This window comes from Puma concolor, chromosome B2, assembly GCF_028749965.1.
Source record: "Puma concolor isolate L17-30 chromosome B2, mPumCon1.1.hap2, whole genome shotgun sequence".
Taxonomy (NCBI): domain Eukaryota; kingdom Metazoa; phylum Chordata; class Mammalia; order Carnivora; family Felidae; genus Puma; species Puma concolor.
This window is the reverse complement of record NC_141671.1, coordinates 15,904,649-15,925,215: the sequence shown is the minus strand read 5'-3', so window position 1 is coordinate 15,925,215 and position 20,567 is coordinate 15,904,649. Positions and strand designations below refer to the sequence as shown.

Genomic DNA, 20,567 nt, shown 5'->3' with positions numbered 1-20,567 from the left:
ATTCTTCTTGGAGATAGGACTGAGTGAGCAAATAAAACTTTTCACTTCTGCGATGTATCATGGGGACACGACGAAGGACCAGAGAGTTGGAAACGTATGTTTTTTCTGGTGTAGGACTGCCCTTTTGCTCTCAAGCTTTTAGACGTTTTCTGTTTTCAGTGTGTTGAAAGCAGTGGGCATCCCGTTTGAGGTAAATTTTTCTTTATATTCTCCTGTTGGTTCATTTTTTTTTTTTTTTCCTTGAGGGAAGATACCATTTTTGGTCAACGAAGGCAAAACAGCATCCGCATCCTTGTGGGCTTACGTTTCAGTGGAGGAGACCGATGAAAACATAATGTGCTTAAAGCAGGGAGGGGGCACTGAAGAAAATTAAGGCAGGGAAGTGGGACCAGATGATGGTGAGGCCTTTCTACCCTCAATGATATAGGCATTAATGTGGCCACAAGATACCCACTGCATTCCCCCTTTTTAGTGACAGCACTCCATTATCCAAGGCTGGATTATTCAGCCTCCCAGTTATTCTCTCTCGCGCGTCCTCTTCTGCCTAAACACCTACTCACCCTGAAACTATTATACTGCCTGAGTCCAGAATTCAGACCTGCTTCTGTGTTCCATAATAGCCTTGGGCCTCTTCAAAGCAAAATTCATAGCAAGAGAGTACTTGGGTTCTGTGAGGATCTCTTACCCTTGCTTTTTGATAGATGGAAAATTATGTTTCCCGGTGTGTTTTCTGGAATTTGGGGTGCAGACGGCATTTCACAGCACATACGTGTACAAGAAAATCGTCGGCCTCAAGGGTTCTCTGGGACAAGACGGCATGGGTGATGCCAAGGGCACAGGCTCAGGACATAAACCCACGTTTATGTCCCTGCCGTGATCACAACCACGTGATCACTTGTTTTCTGAGAAACGTAATGCCCTCGTCCGTAAGATCGTAACAGTACCCTTCCTAACTTTGCAGCGTTTTGTGCAAATTAAATGAGATGATGAACATTTACAAAGCACTTTTCTAGGGCCCTTAAAGGACCATTTGTGTTAGCTATTGTCATTGTTTGGCAGGATGCCCCCCACTCCTTCATCCTGAGCCGTGGAGCCCCTGCTATATTTAATGCATAGAATGGAAATAGTCAAAATGGCACAGCTGTCCGATGTGTCGTAAATCTCATTGCATGTTCATCCCTAAGACATTTGCTGAGAAAATTACAACATTTGGAGCTACGTGAAGGGGAAACAGAATCTCCTCTTTTTCCCCATCCCTGGAGAATAATTCAGGGCCTGTGGTGTTTATTTAAATTCATTATAGAATGTCATAGAAGAAGAAACCACCTAGATTTCATCTAGCCCAACTACCTCACCTTACAAGACAGTCTAACTCTGGACAGTCTTAATGGAAGTGACCTGATGGGCTGTGAGTATAAAATTGGAAAATGTGAGTATAAAATTGGAAATGAGCTGGGTGGCTCAGTCGGTTGAGTGTCTGACTTCAGCTCAGGTCATGATCTCGCGGTTCGTGGGTTTGAGCCCTGCTTCAGGCTCTGTGCTGACAGCACAGAGCCTAGAGCCTGCTTCAGATTCTGTGTTTCCTTCTCTCTCTGCCCCTCCCCTGCTCACACCCTGTCTCTCATAAATGAATAAATGTTTAAAAAATTTTTTTAAATTAGAAAACATAATGACCTTAACTCTTTCTTACACGTGTTCTGTGCTCACGTAGTCCCAAGATGGAAGGCACGTGGGTACCATGACATTCTTCCTTGCCGAGATCTCTTTGCCTTATCTCAGATTATTTTCTTAGGGAAACACTCTCTAGATCACGGTTTCCAAAACCTTAATTCTCCTTCCATAAGGATATTTTCCCTACGAGGGCAAGACTCTAAAGGTCACGGGGATCGTTATTTTATGAATTAAATCATAGATACAATGCGTCCTACTCTGATTCCAGGAGACTTCAGTTCAAATATTTGCCTGACTTTTCCATCAGTTCCAAAAGCAGGCACAAAAACGGGGCTGGGGGATAAAGATAATTAATAACCCGCCTCCATCAGCGATGCTCACGGTAGGTGGGGCAGGGGGTAGATGCGTAGACACGTAATCACAACGTAAGGTGACCAGTGCTCTCTCAGAGGTGGGCTCAGGGCCTGGCAGCACAGAGAAGGGCCTGGTTTCTATTAGAAAAGTCAGAAAAGGTTGCTCAAAAGCAATGGCACATGAGCTATCCCCGAAGGGAGAGGGATGCCCCAGGCCACACTCCGAGGGGATAGTTCGGAGCCTGAGCGATGGCAGGAACAGAGAGGAGGCAGGAAGGCTCCCAGTGTGCTTAGGAAGCAGCCAGCGGCCCAGTGTGGCTGGCTCTGGGGTGAAGAATAGTAACAGAGAAGGTTGAAAGGAAGCATAGGACCATCTCATGAGGCGTCCCCCTCGTCCAGGCCACAGGGGGTGGACTTTATCACGGTGACAGTGAGACCCTTCAGAAGTCTTCAGTGGGAGAAGTACCCGATCAGACCTGTCTGGCAGCCCTAGAGATGGTGGGGAGGGGAAGGTTCTGGAAGCAGGGAAAGGTTCAAAGCCATAGCAGGACTTCCGCTTCTGCCTGGGCAGCAGTACGGTGACGTCAGTAAGGGGTAAGGTTCTGCTGTCTTACTGCCTGAGATCGGTAACGCTTGCACCACTGCAGCTGTGACCTTGGCCGTGTGCCTCACTTTTCCTCTCTAAAACGGGGGGATAACAGTAGTACCTACCCAACAGGGTTGTTGCGAGGCTTGCCTGAACCAGTATGTGGCACAGGGTGAGCTGTTAAAATGTCAACTGTTACCCTCTTTGTGTGCAGTAGTATGGTAATGGTAAAGGAAGGTTCCATTCGGGAGGCGGGGATGAGAGGCTTTATGTTTACCTGTGGTTCTAGTTCCCAGGCAGCTAACTGGGGAGAGGAACCTCGAACACAAACCACAGGCAACGAGATCCATCTGAATGCCAAGCAAACTCAGTGCTCCATCCCAAGGAGTTTTGCTGTCAATGGTCTAGAAGGGATCTTTTTACATGAGTCAGCTTTTTCCTCCAGGAGTTTGACCGGGTCCCCAGTTGGTGTGGTGACTCTTTCAGGCCACTGGGGTGTCATTTTGTAAATCACTGACCTGGCTCACTCAAGAGCCCGCTCGGAGCTCTTGCGTTGGTGGGGTGACCGCTCAGGGCCTGGAGCAGGGATGCAGGGAATTTCTGCAGCGGACGTCTGATAGCATCAGTGGGATGGCTGCACCCTCAAGGACCAGCCTGGGACACAGCAGGTCAAGAACTTAGGAGAAAGGATCCGGACGGTTCCTGATTACTCACCGGATGCTGCGGATTCCCAACGGTCGTTGTCACGGGTGCCTTGGAGAGACTTACATGGTACCACTGTGAGGACACGGCAAGTAGCAAAGCTGTTGTGGATATCCTGGGCCAGTGGCTCCCAAATGGGCAGTTTTGCCCCCACGGGACTTTTGGCAATGTCAGGTGATATTTTCAGTTGCCACAACTGGAGAAGGTGCCACTGGTATCTACTGGGTAGAGACCAGGGACGCTGCTAAGCCCCCTGCAGTGACCCTCACCACAAGGAGTTGTCTGTCCGGCCCGAATGGGAGTCGTGCCGATGCCGAGAAAATCTGGTCTAGGCCATTATTTAGCTAAAATGTGAGATATGCATTCTTGGTAGCACATCAGTTGAGTGTAGGACAACTTTTCTCTAAAAGTTTTTAACAGTCGCGTATTTAACCTAAGTTATAAACACACATAATAATTAGCACATAAAACCCGTGGTTACAAAGCTGTTGCTTAAGATGAGGCTGAAATGGCGTTTGTGTTCTTTATTTATTTATGTTTTAATTTTGGGGAGAGACAGAGGGGCACCTGGGTGGCTCAGTCGGATGAGCATCAGACTCTTGATTTCGGCTCAGGTCACAATCCAGGATCGTGGAATCAAACCCTGCATCGGACTCCACACTGAGCATGAAGCCTCCTTACGATTCTGCATCTCTCTCTCTCTCTTTCTCTGTCTCTCTGCCCCTCTTCCACTCACGTGCACTCTCTCTCTAAAATAAAAAAAATAAAATAGTATAAATGGACTTCAAATATGGCGGGCGCACACACACACACACACACACACACGAAGTGAGTGTAGGTGTGATCGAGGTTAGGAAACGTTGGTTTAAGCCAGCGGTCAGAAAAGCTTGTTGTTTTTCCGTTGACCGTATTCCTCATGCGGTCCTTTCATCCCTGTGACCTCTTCATTTCCATAACTGGAAGCCTGTACCTCCCACTCCCCTTCACCCATTTGCCCATCCCCCCCCCCAACCCATCTCCCCTCTGGCAGCCACCAGTGTGTCCTCTGTATTCATGGGTCTGTTTCTGCTTATTTGTTCTGGTTTTTAGATTCCACGTATAAGTGAAATCATATGGTATTTGTCTTTCCCTGACTTCTTTCACTTAGCATAATACCCTCTAGGTTTATCCATGTTGTTGCAAACAGCAAAAATCTCACTCTTTTTTATGGCGGTGCATTATTCCATTGTGGAGATACAGATACATGTCTGTCTGTCTATATAGACGTATATACCACATCCTTTTTATCCATTCACCTATTGAAGGACACCTAGGTTACTTTCATGTCTTAGCTATTTTAAACAATGCTGCAATAAACATACCGGGCATACATGTGTTCAAATTCGTGTCTTCACTTTCTTTGTGTAAACACCCAGTAGTGGAGTAGGGTAGTTTTATTTTTTTTTTTAATTTATGTTTATTTATTTTTGAGGGCGAGGGGGAGACAGAGCGTGAGCAGGGGAAGGGCAGAGAGAGAGGGAGACACAGAATCCGAAGCAGGCTCCAGGCTCCGAGCTGTCAACACAGAGCCCGATGCAAGGCTCGAACTCACGAACTGTGAGATCATGATCTGAGCTGAAGTTGGACGCTCAGCCGACTGAGCCACCCAGGCACCCCTGGGTAGTTTTATTTTTTAATTTTATTTTAAAAATTTTGAGGAACCATGCTGTTTTCCACTGTGGCTGCACCAGTTTGCATTCCCACCAACAAGGCATGAGGGTTCCTTTTTCTCCACATCCTCACCAACACTTGGTATTTTTTGCCACACCGTTCTGACATGTGTAAGGTGATACCTCATTGTGGTTCCGATTTACGTTTCTCTGATGATAAATGATGTTGATCATCTTTTCAGGTGTCTGTTGGCCATCGGATGTCTTCTTTGGAAAACTGTTCAGACCCTTTGCCCATATTTTAATTGGTTTGTTTGTTTGATATTGAGTTGTAGAAGTTCTTTATATATTTTGGTTATTAACCCCTTGTTGGATATGTCATTTGCACATATCTTTTCCCATCCAGTAGGCCGCCTTGTTTTATTGATGGTTTCCTGTGCTGTGCAAACGCTTTTTCTTTTGGTGTATTCCCAATGGCTTAATTTGCTTTTGTTTCCTTTGCTTGAGGAGACAAATCTAGAAAGTTGTTGCTAAGGCCAAAGAGAGCCCTACCTGTGCTCACTTCTAGGATTTTTATGGTTTCAGGTCTTACATTTAGGTCCTTAATCCATTTTCAGTTTATTTTTGTGTATATTGTAAGAAAGTGATTCAGTTTCATTCTTTTGCATTTGGCTCTCATTTTGCCCAGCAGCATTTATTGAAGAGATGGTCTTTTCTCCATTGTATAGTCTTGCCTCTTTTGTTGTAGACGAATGACCATTAAAGCATGGGTTTATTTCTGGGTTCTCTGTTCTTTTCTGTTGATCTGCATGTCTGTTTTTGTGCCAGTACCATACAGCTTTGTAGTATATCTTGAAATCTGGGATTATGATCCCCCCCCCCCACCCCCCGCCCCAGCTTTGTTCTGCTTTCTCAAGATTGCTTTGGCTCTTTGGGGCCTTTTGTGGTTCCACACAAATTTCAGAAAACATTTTCTGATAGTTCAGATAGTAAATATTTGAGGCTCTATTGCAACTACTCACCTCTGCCTTTTGAAGCAAAAGAGGCCAAGGCAGTCAGCGTGATGAGGTCCTCAGATGAGTCAACAGATGAGTCCCTTTCCCAGCCTGACCCCTTACAATGCAGCGTCCAAGATGAAGCCTTTAAACTCCGTGCCCAAGGGTGGCCTGACTGTGGTAAGGTAGAACACTATTACTTACTCTGGTTAGTAAGATTTAAAATACTTACAAAGAATTAATGCTATCTTGTACACGTTTCCTCCACCTTGCACGTGTACAGTTAGTGGGGTTTGTCTTTAATGTAAGTTCATAGTCTTCCCAGTATCCCAATTCAGTTTTTAGGTACAGTGTACTAAAACATGATGAGTTCAAATTCCCACCCCCTTCTGTACGACCTGGGTCCTCATGGGCCTATTAATTGCCCTCCCAGAGCCTCACTTTCCTGCTTACTAAAACAAGGATAGGGGCGCCTGGGTGGCGCAGTCGGTTAAGCGTCCGACTTCAGCCAGGTCACGATCTCGCGGTCCGTGAGTTCGAGCCCTGCGTCAGGCTCTGGGCTGATGGCTCAGAGCGTGGAGCCTGTTTCCGATTCTGTCTCTCCCTCTCTCTCTGCCCCTCCCCCGTTCATGCTCTGTCTCTCTCTGTCCCAAAAATAAATAAATGTTGAAAAAAAAATTTTTTTAAAAATAAAACAAGGATAATGACACTTCTCCTGCCGAGTTGTTATAAAGATGAAATGAGATGCCAGATGTGGAAGTTTCTAGAACAGTGGACAACCCGACCAGTAAATGTTCACTTTTTCCACTCCCTCCTTTCCTTCTCTTCCTCACTTCTTCCACATATTTGATGAGGATGCCCCCTTTTTGTCGTTAAGCCATTGATGAAAGTGCCTGCCCTTCAAGGAGACTACAGCTTGGCTGGGGAGGGGAGGCAGCAAGCAAACATATGATCACAGTTTTCGCAGTGGTGGAGTCCCTGGAGAACATAGGCATCACCTCAGGCATCGCCTGACACAGATATTAAAAGCTACATAAAATTAACCCCGTGGAGGTGGGAGGGGAGCACATTCCAGGCCAAGAGCATGTAACACGTCATTGCATGTGGCTGAGGGGTAAGTTACATGGCGATAGGAAACAGGGAACGAGGGTGGGTTTAATAATATGGGTCCAAAGGATACAGTAGTGCTGATGCATAGGGGCACATGCACCCCAATGTTTATAGCAGCGCTTTCAACAGTAGCCAAATTATGGAAAGAGCCTAAATGTCCATCAACTGATGAATGGATAAAGAAGATGTGGTTTATATACACAATGGACTACTACTTGGCAATGAGAAAGAATGAAATTGTGCCATGTGCCGCAAGGTGGATGGAACTGGAGGGTATTATGCTGAGTAAAATAAGTCAGAGAAAGACAGATATCGTATGTTTTCACTCATATGTGGAGCTTGAGAAACTTAACCGAAGGCCATGGGGGAAGGGAAGGGGGAAAAAAATAGTTACAGAGAGGGAGAGAGGCAAACCATTAAGAGACTCTTAAATACAGAGAACAAACTGAGGGTTGATGCGGGGCAGTGGATGGAGGAAATTGGTGATGGGCATTGAGGAGAGCACTTGTTGGGATGAGCACTGGGTGTTGTATGTAAGTGATGAATCACGGGAACCTACCCCCAAAACCAAGAGCACGCTTTAGACACTGTATGTTAGCCAACTTAACAATACATTACATTTTAAAAAATAATAATAATATGGGTCAAGTTGTGCAGGGTCCTGCACATCATGCTGTGTTTAAACTATTGCTCCCAGGCTGATGGTTTTCACTTCTCTTTAACAGTGAGAACTTTTCCTGGGAGCAGATCTGCTAAGTGACAACTCTATTATAGAAAACCAGCCTTTGCTAAGACTGATGTTCGGCTAGGTGTTCCCCTTCCTGCCCACAAACGCCAGGGGTGGAGGCCAGATGTAATCAGGTGGTCCGTTTACGTTGATTTAGTTCTTGGCCTTGACTAGTATAGCTCATAAGGTAACTGGATTTTCCCCTTGTGTCACTCTTGGAGCATTGGTTTTGTGGACGGGGCAGGTATTCAGAATCCTCATGGGCGAAGCAAGGCGATCTGGGGTTTTGGCAAGTTGCCCTGACAGCGGTGTGAACAGTCTGAAGCTGAGAGTACTTTGAATCCACTTGGAAGGCCATTTCTCTAAATACCAGGAGAGGGCCTCGTTTACAGGCACGTCACATGCACGAACCCTCCTCTTACGATAGGTTTGCCTAATTTTGCCCAAGGAGACTGGGGCTCAGAGAGGTTAAATAATTAGCCCATTGTAAAGATTTGACAGTCAGTGGCAAAACTTGAACTCGGATGTGTATATCTTGACTCCTCAGACTGAGGTCCCATAACAAACTTTCCAGCCTCCCCTCAGCTAACTCCCCTCTCCTTTGTTTTTTCTTGCTGCCCTTTGGCTCCCCAGTGACCCGCTGTGTGGGATTATCTGGGTATTTGTCTTCTACCCAGCACCTTTCCTCACATACCGCTGGCAGCCAGTGGATATTTATGAATCAGACCCTTCTGATGGATGCACCTCGCTTCCCGGGAGGCACCTTTTTTATCCTTTGTATATCCTTGTGGTAAATTAGACATTCTGTCACCTGCTAGATGCATACTTCAGCAAGATGAAGTGATTGGCCAGGCGGGGTCTTCAGAAGTATCTCGAGGGCCCCCAACAGGTGCTCGCCGATCACCATGACCGGTCCCTGTTTCACGAGGTGGGTGGCCTGATGCCTCGCACCTGCCACCGTGGCCGGCAGGCCCTCCTTACGGTCCTGTCCTCGAGGCCTCAGTCTCCCCTGCACCAGTTGTGAAGGAGGAGAAACCACGGCCTCTTGTTTATCACGGCCTAGCCGTGAGGCTGAATCTCTTACCTTCCTTGGCATGATCTTTCTCCTTTCTTCATCCTCTTGAGACAATTTGGAGCCTTCTGTCTTTTAAAATTTTTTTAGCATTTATTTATTTTTGAAGGACAGAGAGAGAAAGAGTGTGAGTGGGTGGAGGGGCAGAGAGAGAGAGGGGGGGGAGACACAGAATCGGAAGCAGGCTCCAGGCTCCGAGCCATCAGCACAGAGCCCGACGCGGGGCTCAAACTCACAAGCCGTGAGAGCGTGACCTGAGCTGAAGTCGGAAGCTTAACCGACTGAGCCACCCAGGTGCCCCTATTTTTTTTTTTTTTTAATTTTTGCTATGCACTTCCTAATTTGCCTACAGTGAACTTAAATGGTTTTCATAATGAAGCAAACCATTTTTAATTAAAATATATATTTTATCTGAATGGGTTCAATTTAAGAGGTAAAGCCAAGAACAACGTCATCATTGTCCCCTGGACAACTGATCTACGAAATAACCAGACTGACATGACCCATGGCTGCTGAGAGTCTGACACTGTCCTTGGGAGAGAAATCCCTCTAAGGCATCCAGGACCCTGTTGACCCTGATGGTCACACATGCATCTCCAGCCTCGTGGTCCCGCCTCTGCTCTTCCTCTACGTCTCCATCCATGACATTCAAAATTATTTCAATCTCCTGGGGCACCTGGGTGGCTCAGTTGGTTGAGTGTCTGACTTTAGCTCAGGTCATGATCTCATGGTTCATGGGTTTGAGCCCCGCATCGGGCTCTGTGCTGACAGCTCAGAGCCTGGAGCCTGCGTCGGATTCTGCGTCTCCCTCTCCCTCTCTCTCTGCCCCTTCCCCACTCTCTTCTCCCTCTGTCTCAAAATAAATAAACATTGAAAAAATAAAAAAATAAAAAAAAAAACTATTTCAGTCTCTGCCACACTCAGCCCCTCCCAGTCATTGCTGTGTAGCTTTGAAAGCCAGAACCTCCTGCGTTCTCTCTTTCTTCCCTGGATCCCTAGCTTTCCCCTCAAATCGGTGCTTTTACTCCATCTGTGAAACATGTGGGTGTGCAAAGGAACCTTCCTCTGACACTTGGAGATGTGTGTCTTCACCGTAAATATTTCTGGAATTCAAATTATTTCCAAAAAAAAAAACGTGTTTTTATTTTTCTAAATTGCGATAAATGCGCAAGGCAAAAACATTGTTACCATCCTAACCATTTTAACGGGTACAGCGGAGGTCGATCCACACCGCTGTGAAAGCCTCATCCCCATCCGTCAGGAAGTTCTGCCCTGAAACGTTTGGCTGGGAGATAAGAAATGGGACTTGAAATGCCCGGCAGACCCTTCGTCCCTGAGGACGGGGACATCGGAGTTTTAGAAAGGTTCTGATGCATTTATGTGACATGTTAGCCAGAATTAATGGTCTCTCTGCTTCTTGCCTTCGAACAGCTCTGAGCAGCGGGTCCCCTGTTCCACTTCTTACCACAGCTCTGCTTTGCACTCCGCTGATGGCGTCACAAAAGCAGGACCTCTGGGCCTTCCAGAAATAAGACAAGTGCCAACCGTCGTGATTGAATGTGATGACAATAAAGAAAACGTGCCTCATGAATCCGACTACGAAGACTCTTCCTGCCTCTACACAAGAGAAGAGGAAGAGGAGGAGGAGGAGGAGGAGGGTGACAGCTCTCTGTATACCAGTGGGTACCCGCCCCCCCTCAGCTCTTCCCCGGGGAGGGGGGGGTGGGGCTCATGGGGGGAGCTGCCCTCCGCTCTGGGTTCCAATCCGGGCGTCCACTGGCCCGGGGTCATAGGGCAGCTCAGTGAGGAAGATGAAAGGGTAAATGTCCCCCAGGGACCCTCATAGCTGCAAAACTTGCACCATCACGCTGCCCCTTTCTTATCTCCTAGGTGGCTTTTTCTTCTTCTGATTGCTTCCCTTGGGATCCGACCCCGTTTCTGGAAAAAAAAAAAAATGAGGGAGGGACCCTGAAACTCAGTTCCAGTCCACAAAGTACTCAGAAATACTAGCCACTGTGTATGCAACAAATTCATTTGTAAATGTACCTCAGTGTTCCAGAAGGCCTGAATTTAAATTTCTCATTTAAGGCCTTCACCTGCGCCAGGACCCAAGAGAAGCAAGGGAAAAAAAAAAAAGCAAAGCCCCAAAGCTGTCATTCTGGCCGTGAATAGTAAATTGTAGTTAAGTGAGTACGCACTGATTATTTGGTCAGCTTTTTTTTTTTTTTTTTTTTTGTAAGTTTTTCATGTTTGTTTATTTTGAGACAGAAAGCAAGCAGGGGAGGGGAAGAGAGAGAGAGAGAATCCTGAGCAGGCTCTGTGCTGCAAGCTCAGAGCCCGATGTGGGGCTGGATCTCACAAACCATGAGATCATGACCTGAGCCAATATCAAGAGTCAGGTGCTTGGGGTGCCCGGGTAGCTCAGTTGGTTAAGCGTCTGACTTCAGCTCAGGTCATGATCTCACGGTCCATGAGTTCGAGCCCCACGTCGGGCTCTTTGCTGACAGCTCGGAGCCTGGAGCCTGGAGCCTGCTTTGGATTCTGTGTGTCCTTCTCTCTCTCAGCCCCTCCCCTGCTCATGCTCTGTCTCTCTCTGTCTCAAAGATAAATAAACATTAAAAAATTTTTAAAAAGAGAGAGTCAGGTGCTTAGCCAACTCAGGCACCCAGGCACCCCTATTTGGTCAACTTTTTAATGAAGTTCCATAATAGCAACCTTTTACTGAATATATACCGTGTGCCTGACAGTATGCTAAAATCTTATTCTCTTATGTGCATCTTACAACACCCGGTGGCATGGGTACTGTGGTCCCATTTCACAGATAAGGAAGAATAAAGAGAGGAAAGGAACTGGCCCAGAGCCTCACATCTGTCTAAGAGGCAGTGCTAGGATTTGATGCCCGCTAGGTCTCATTCCCAGGCCCTTATTCTAAGTCCAGTGGGGCTCAGTCGCTTGAGCAGTTGACTTTGGCTCAGGTCATGATCTCACTGTTTTGAGTTCGAGCCCCACTGTGGGCTCCGTGCTGATCGTGCACAACCCCCTTCGGTTCCTCTGCCCCCCTCTCTCTCTGCCCCTTCCCCACTCATGCTCTCTCTCTCAAAAATAAATAAACAAAATAAAATAAAATAAAATAAAATAAAATAAAATAAAATAAATAAATAAATAAATAAATAAAATAAATAAAATAAAATAAAATAATAAAATAAAATAAAATAAAATAAAATAAAATAAAATAAAATAAAATAAACAATACCAGGGCACCTAGGTGGCTCAGTTATTTGAGCATCTGACTCTGGCTCAGGTCATGATCTCGCCGTTGGTGGGTTCGAGCTCCATGTCGGGCTCAGTGCTGACAGCTCAGAGCCTGGAGCCTGTTTCAGATTCTGTGTCTCCCTCTCTCTTTCTGCCCCTCCCCTACTCATGCTTTGTCTCTCTCTGTCTCTCAAAAATGAAGAAATGCTAAAATTCTTTTTTTTGAATGTTTATTTTGAGGGGGAGAGAGAGACAGAGTGTGAGCAGGGGAGGGTCAGAGAGAGAGAGAGAGAGACAGAGAAACTGAAGCGGGCTCCGGGCTCTGAGCTGTCAGTACTGAGCCCAACGTGGGGCTCAAACTCACGAACATGAGATCATGAGCCAAAGTCAGACGCTCAACCGACTGAGCTACCCAGATGCCCCTAAAAATGAATAAATGTTAAAAAAAAAAAAAAAATACCAGTGGAGGAAGAAAGACCAGCACTATTAAATAAAATCTGAAGGACCCCCCCCCCCTCCAAACATGGAACTTCCCAGCCTCTCACTGTTGCTTTACACGCACCAGGCTTCAGACAGCTAGCTGAACTGGAGAGCTGAGAAGATGCCTGGTGAGCAGGCAATGAGGTGGTGGAAATAACATCGAAGAGAGAGAACCACAGACGGGCCACCAAAGCCCAGGGGACCCCTGGGTGGGAGTGGCTCCCAGCGTTTCCTGCCTGGAGACTTGAACGATTTATACCACAGGTTCTCATCCTCGACACCACTGACATCGGACCAGATCATTCTTCACTGAGGGGGGCCACCCTATGCGTCACAGCATGTTCAGCAGCACCCCGGGCCTCTGCCCGCTAGATGCCAGGAGCACCCTCCCACCCCCCCTCCCCCAAGACCCCAGTTTTGACAACTGGAAAATATCTCTAGACTTCGCCAAGTCTGTCCCTGGCGGGGGTAGGGAGATGCAAAATCGCCCTTGGTTGAGAACCATAGATGCATTCCAGGCATAAGGAAGCCCTCTCCTCGGCCCAGTCCCAGAATGTTCCCTGTTGGAATGATCTTGCCTCCACTCTCGCCCCAAGCTCCGCCAACTTTGCCCGACTATACTTTCCTTCACACACCCCGGGGTCCCCTCCAGCTGTCTCCTGCGATTACCTGACTTCTCTGTCATCTCGGAGGCCTCCCTCCTGCAAGGGGCCGCCAGCCACTGCTGGCCCCAAGTGGCCTCCGTCCCCTCTTCTCCTCTGCTGTCGGCCCCTTCTCCTCTTCGAAGCTCCCACAGCTCCTCAGGGCCTCTGACCACTCTGTCTTGCATTCTGTTGCCCTCCCCAGGCCCTGCCAGCCCTCCTTTGTGATGCTGCCTGCCCGCTGGGGGTTCCTGGGGGAGCTGGGACCCTCACCTGCAAGGCACCTGGAACCTGCTGCTTTTGGGAATTCTATCAATGAGCGCTTTGAATGAGGCCTTAGCCACGCCCGGGTGTTAAACCCATTATGTCGGCCTTCCTGCCTTTAACCTTGAGGCCCAGCCTCGCCAGGAGGACAGGCAGGTTTGCATCAGCATTAATGACTCGCTTCTCCCTCCTGCAGCCTCCCTGGCCATGAAGGTGTGCAGGAAGGACTCCTTAGCCATCAAACTCAGCAACAGGCCCTCCAAGCGGGAGCTGGAAGAGAAGAACATCCTCCCCAGGCAGACGGATGAAGAGAGACTGGAGCTGAGGCAGCAGATCGGCAGCAAGCTCACGAGGTAGGTCAGCCCGCCGGCCGTCAGCTCCGCGGACTTGAGTGGAATCCAGTTTCCAACCCCAGGTCAGGCCCGGGCGCCCCTTGAACAGCTGCCGGCCGGAAAGGTCCGCGGAAAGCTTTCCACTTTTCCAGGGTTGCTTTTATAGTCCCTTCCCCTTCAAGACTCAACCAGATCTTGGGAATTTGACTTGAAGAAAGGTTCAGGGAGAAGCACCACCATCCAATGAGACGGGACCGCCTGCATCCATAGGGGTTGTGGCTTGGCGAGGCCCAAAGCAGTCAGATAAATACATTTTCTGCTACGCTGTGCAACTAGAGGGGACCACAGGTTAATCGGGCCTCGTTGCTAACCTGAGCGGTGGCTCGTATTTGCAGCTATTACAGACATAGGTGTAGCAAGCATGTTACAATCGTGTGTTAAACACCCGTGCGTGTGTTTATAACCTAGGGCACGTTGATGTATCAGCTAACGCTAGCAGAGCGTGTATTATGTGCCTGGCATTTCTCTTACACATTTTGTGCGTATTGAGTCACTTAGTCCTTGAGTCTCGCTATGAAATGGGCATCTGTGCGCCCATTTTACAGAGGAGTACACCAGGGGTGGAGACCTGTAGTTACCTGCGCGGTGCTGCACAGAATGGCTCCAGAGCGCCCCCTCTTGGCCACGTGCGTGACACCGCCTCTCTGTTCTAGGAGCTGGCACACGGAGCCCCTTCCCTTGTAGGAGGCGCTGTGCCCAGGGTTTGGGCTGTGCTCTGCCTCTTGGCACAGTCGCCTTGAGTGAGTCACTTTTCCTCTCCGCCTGTGTTTCTGCAATGGTAAAATGGGAGTTGCAAGAATTCAGAAGCATAAGGAAAGCCTTCAGGCCCATCGCTGGCCCACGGTACACACTCAGTCATCTGTTATTATTTCGTTTTCTCCTCCCATCAAGTCCGGCAGGTGGCTTTCGTGGTCTCCTCAAGGACAAGTGAGGAAAGTGGTGTATAAAGAGCTAACAGAGGCATAGCCGTCACCCAGCGGCGTGCTGGTAGTCTCCCCTCCCAGCGGATTTAGTTCTTTACTTCCGGGGCAGCTCCTGTCTCGTGGTCAACTTGGTTTCGGTCTGGAGGGTGCTGTTTCACTGGTGCAGGGCTGTGTAACTCGTCGGACGCTGATGGACGGTATGGTCTCCCTTCTGCCGCCTTTAGAGTCCTAGGATGCAAATCGGTCACCACCTGCCTCTCGCACAGGCTCATTGAATGCGGTAACCCGTTCGGAGTTGAGTGATCCGCATCTCTCTGAATACTGTGGTGACGGCTCCTTCCAGCGCCCCGGAGAGCCTGTCCCATCGTTGGCTCGTTAAATGTTGTTCCTTTCCTGGAACAGACATTTCTGTCCACGCAGCGCTCACCCCTTGTCCTCATTGTCCTCCTTCAGCGACTGCTCAGAGCCTCCTCCCTATTATCATCCCTCCTGGAGACCGCACCACTCCCAGGGTATAACCAGCTTCTTTTTCTGGGGGTGGGATGGGTGGCTATAGGTGTGGGCTGCTTCCTGAGCCAGCTTGTTCCGTTTTGCACCTAATACAGATAGGGCCGGCCCTTGGTGGGACTCGGGGAAGAAAGAAAGAGCCATTTCTTGAGCCCAGCCCATCTTCTCGAAGGGCAGCTCCCTCATGCCAAGGGTCAGCACCCTTTATTGTGTTTGTTCTCCTCACTTCCCACTTCCCCGGCTTTGCTGCCGAACAAGCAGAGCCCAGGCATGTGAGGGGGGAAATGGCGGAGTTCTCTGGGGGACATGATGTCAGGGAGAAGCCAGGACATCTGGCCGCCCAGGGTGGCATCTTCATTGGGGAAAGAGAGACAGGTGGGTGGGGGGGGGACGCGGTGTAGAAAGCAGATGTACGGCTGGCTTCTCTGCTTACCCATTGTAGAGGTGTTCCACCCGGAGGTAAGCGACGAAGTGAAACAGGAAATTGCTGTCCCAGAACATACTCCCCAAAAGGGAGACAGCCCCCAGCTTCTCCTGCCCGAACCCAAGTTCCCATCTGGCCGCCATGACCGGCCGGCAGATGGGAAGAGACCCAGACCATGCACGTGCCGGAAAAAGTCCTCCTTGAACATCAACCCTTGAACATCAAGTTCAAGTTATCCTTGAACATCAACCCTTCCCAACCCTTCCTCTTCTAACAACACTTAGCTACTGCCTGGAATTCCTAAAATCCACTGAAGGTTACCATTCGCCAGCCTCTTCCACCCTGATGGTGGCCCGGGGGAGAAAGAGGGGGGTAGGGAGGGCAGCATTGGGCATATTTGAGGTGTTGAGCTGGCCGGCATCCTTGCTCCGAGTTCACCCCGTCTTGGCTCCCTCTTCCAGCTAGGGAGTTTATTTCCTTGCGGTAAGACCCCGGGCATCTCTAGATGTAGAAAGTGGATCTTAAAGAGAGAGGATTGTCAGAAGTGTTGAGCAGGCTGAGTACTATGGTCTCCAGCGGCCAGGCCAGTCTCAAGCCCACCTTCAACATAGTGCAGCCACTGATTCACACCCGAGGAGTTTTCGAGACCGTTCCCTTTAGAATGAGAACCCAGCTCTGTGCTCACAGCCACTCATTTATCCCGGAGCCAGGGCCGAATGGAAGGGACTTTCTGAGAACCAGAAGGTGACAGTGGTGGAGAGAACTAGTTGTAGGACAGGAACCTTGGGTTCTAGCTCTGGTTTCTGCAGTTTCCTGAGCAGGCACCTGCCTTCCCTGGGCCCTCACTCCCTAACCCGAGGGGATCAGATTAGGTCATCTGATCACCTTCCGCCATTTGTGAGCTTAATTATCGACAAAGTCGCTAAAAGAATGTTAGGAACCTGCATTGAGTTTGCTGCGGGGCTGTGGCATTCTTTGGCTGCTGGAGGTGGCACAGAAGGGCTAGAAATCTCACCTGCTTTGAAAAACACGAGGCCAAGTCTGTTGTGCTCACGGAGTGACAAGTAAGATACAAAACCTAATGTTAGCCTGGCAGTGTTAATAGCATAAAACAAACAAACAAACAAAGCAGCATTCCAAGAATGCTCCCAGCTTGGGGGTGGGAAGCAGAAACACCACATAAAACGATGTCAAGCATAAGGCAGAGAATGCAAAAACATTGTCCTTTCAAAAATATGTTCTCATGGATGCCATTGGGCACACTCTCCAGAACCCCAATCAGGGAGCCATCTGGGTGTCTTGACAGTCGGTTGCCATTTGAGAAATGTGGGCTGCCCTTGAGACATGAACATGGTCTGCTGGGTGCACATTTGCTCTGCGCCTTCTGTATACAGACTCAGGATGGGTGCAGAGAACCAAGGGGTGAGCAAGCCCATCTACTTGGGTGTCGGGGGGACACAAGTAGCAGGACTTCTATTTAAATGTACTGTGTATCATTCTTGCTTGTGTGTGTGTGTGTGTGTGTGTGTGTGTGGTATATGAGTGCACTTGTGTGTGGCTAAAAGAAATGGCATATGTGGGGGTGCATGCCTAGATTTTATTGATGGAGTTTTTTTTTATAGTTTTTTATGTTTATTTATTTTGAGAGCGATGGAAAATATGAGCAGGAAAGGGGCAGAGAGAGAGACACACAGAGACAGAGAGGGAATCCCAAGCAGGCTCTGTGCAGAGCCCGAATTGGAGCTCAAACTCACAAAACTGTGAGATCATGACATGAGTTGAAATCAAGAGTCGGATGCTTAACCAACTGATAGAGCCACCCACGCGCCCCTATTGATGGAGTTTTCAAAAAGCATAGAGTCCCCAGGTCAAAGGGCCCTTCTCAGGGCTATGTGAGGAAGACTTTTCATCTCCCGTGACCTCTGGTCCATGGAAACGTAGAACCTCAGGGTAGTCCCTCAGCCCACCGGAGCCCCGCCCAAATGCAAGACCGCGCTGCTCTCCGTCTGGGTCTCTTCTCGGGAGCCCTCCAGGCTGGACCGTAGGAGGTGCTCAGCTCAAGTGTGTGCTCTTAGCTGTCAGATTCACTCCTGGTTCTTTTCCTATACCAAGCTGGTTATTCTCCCGAGAGAAATATTCAGTCCACAGGATTCCATTTTATTTGCCACCGATTTACCACCCACCCCCCCAAAATCACAGAAGAAATGAGGGAGCCATGGCTCTCAGTGTCCGTAGCTCAAGTGGCCTCCTGATCAGCCAGGGATATGACTTCTGTTCCTTCTCTGCTCTCCAGCCAGGGGTGTCGACCGGGCCAGGGAGTGAGACTCCCCTGCAGGGCACAGAGCCCCTGGGAAGGGGGCTTTCAGAGACTGCACAGAAGCCTGACGCCTAAAAACATCATGCTGTTGTCTCTGAACTATCCTTTAGAAAGCAAATTGTTCTGTAAGTCACCAGGACTGCTTGTTTTAAAAGGAAGGAACTAAGACTCTGGAACATGGCTCGTTCATGATCACTCAGCAGCCAGTGGACTTAGACCTTCTCTCAGGGAGCTGCCAGCTCTCCAGACCTAGCCGGCTCGGTCCTCTCCCACCGAGACCCTCTCCACCGTCCGCTTGAGTCCCCTCTAGAACGTTTAGATGAGACAGAGGGAGGAGAGAAGCCTAGGAAGAAAAATCAAACGGAAGGTGCCTGGGCAGTGGATGTAGGAGCGTGTAATCTAATGCACGCTCGGGAGTAAGTGGGGATTGAGGCGGTCTGCTTCCCTCACACACTTGCCCCCCGAAAATACCTCTCTTCCCTTGAAATATCAGCCTCCCGCTCGGGTGAAGTGCCTTCACCTTTTTTGCAGCCACGGTTGACCAGAATCTCTCAGCACTGGCCTGAGCGGGTGCGTGCCCAGCCCCCACTTGTCTTTGGAAACATCTCCGTGGGGAAGCTCTTGAAAGCCACGCTTGGTTTGGGGAAGGATGTTTCTCTTCGGGATGTCCTTTTTCTGGACCAGACGTGTCCAGAGATTCAGGCCGTTTCCCTATGATTCCACCTGAGGATCAAAGGAAGAGACTTAAGCTTCTCAAAGTATTCTTTGCTGTAGATGCATCACCCTGATTGACCTGTGTGTTTATCTCATCTCCCTGGGAGTACAGCTCTGTGTCAAAATTTCCCCTTTTTATAAGGAGACCAGTCATATTGGTTGGGGCCCAACCATAATGGCCTTGTTTCAACTTGGTTATCCCTGTGAAGAGCCTGTCCCTAAATAAGGTCTTATTCTGCGGTACTGGGTTACGACTCCAACCTACAGATTTGGGGGAGATAGGATTCAACCCATAACATTTGGGGAGGTATAAAGTGGGTCTAGCTAGGAAAGGGGCCCCAACCGCAAATGCACGTGGGGGCAGCTCTGAGATTGTTAACAGAGAGTGTTGGGCACAGAGGCACTGGCACGGGACACCTGGGTGCCTCAGTCAGTTACGCATCTGACTTCGGCTCAGGTCACGATCTGGCGGTTCGTGAGTTCAAGCCCCATGTCAGGCTCTGCGCCGACAGCTCCGAGCCTGGAACCTGCTTCGGATTCTGCGTCTCCTATCTTTCTCTGCCCCTCCCCTACTTGCTTGCGCTCGCTCACTCGCTGTCTTTCAAAAATAAATAAACATTAAAAAAAATTTTTTTAAGAAATAAAGGCACTGGCACCATTCACCTTTAGCCCCTGTTGTTTTGCAGAAATGAAGGACTAGTTTGTTATATCCTCTGAAAACAAAATCCGGATTTGTTTAAATGACAGTTCCAAATTTTTAAAACTTGGCACAGAGCAAGGAGAATACATTTATGGACCAAATCCAACCCCGGGGAGTGCATCTCTGCCTGGGTCCCTGGTTTTGACCTCTGACCTGGAAGACGTACTCTTTCGTCCGTGTGACACAATCCTACCTTCTGTGGGGAAGTGTGCTACGCATTTTGCTGAGATTTTGAGATGGGAATATTCTGTGCATTACGTGTGTAAATGTGAGAGTGTTGTATGTGTGTATCGGCAGCAATTGGGAATTAACATCTTGTAGGGTCCAAATTCATTTGCATGTAGGTATTTTTGTGGATGGATCCTTAAAGCAGTCCACCACGTTCCTAGAGAGAGCTTGTGATCCAGCGTTCTCTGTCTCGGGAGTTTAGTCAGATGACTCCTGACGAATACGTTAATTTGGATTTTTTTTCCTCAATGCCCATGAGTCTGGGAATCAGAAGGATTTCAGAAGCACCTGCTGCTCGTTGATCGTTCGAACGTACACCTAAGGTATGAAAATCAGCACTAAGCTCCAGGTCCGGATCAGAGGTAGAACCCTCCTTTGAGAAGTACGAAAATTCTCCTCTCCTCCTCGCTGGGTACGGTCCCCGTCACTTAGCGAGTCGCTATCGTTATTCTGGCGGAAGGTGGTGAACGAAATGGGGCCGGTGGGAAAATCCCCCTGGAACTTACTATGTTATTGCCTCGTATTTAGAATGTAATAACGTGGTGGAGAGAAAGAGTGTGCTAAATCCGTGTGTTCTGCTGCCAGGTGGCTCACAACTAGAGTCACCACGAGCAGAACACAAAGTGATACGTGCAGAGGATTAGGTCCTGCGTTAAATCAGAGTGCAGCATTCAAGGGAGAAAATTGAAATCCATTTATGCTCGTGGCACAGGCAATAAAAGACAGTCATTCTGACTTGTAACTGTAGCTCACCCACCACTTGTGGTTTGGGAAAATGCCGCCATCAGTCAGCCACACCAGGCTCTCATTCTGAGGTGGCAAACAGCATTCCCCACACCCCCCAAATCTAAGGACCGATG

The 20,567-nt window shown here is 48.7% G+C and overlaps 1 protein-coding gene across 10 annotated transcripts in view; it reads left to right on the top strand.

Moving 5' to 3' along the window:
* PHACTR1 (phosphatase and actin regulator 1) overlaps window positions 1-20,567 on the top strand; it is a 570,997-nt gene that overhangs the window by 509,685 nt on the left and 40,745 nt on the right. For all 10 annotated transcript variants that reach the window (XM_086706265.1, XM_086706260.1, XM_086706269.1 and 7 more), the window contains 2 exons: window positions 10,297-10,544; window positions 13,699-13,855. In XM_086706265.1, coding sequence (XP_086562391.1) covers window positions 10,297-10,544; window positions 13,699-13,855 — 405 coding nt within the window. The remainder of the gene's footprint in view (window positions 1-10,296; window positions 10,545-13,698; window positions 13,856-20,567) is intronic.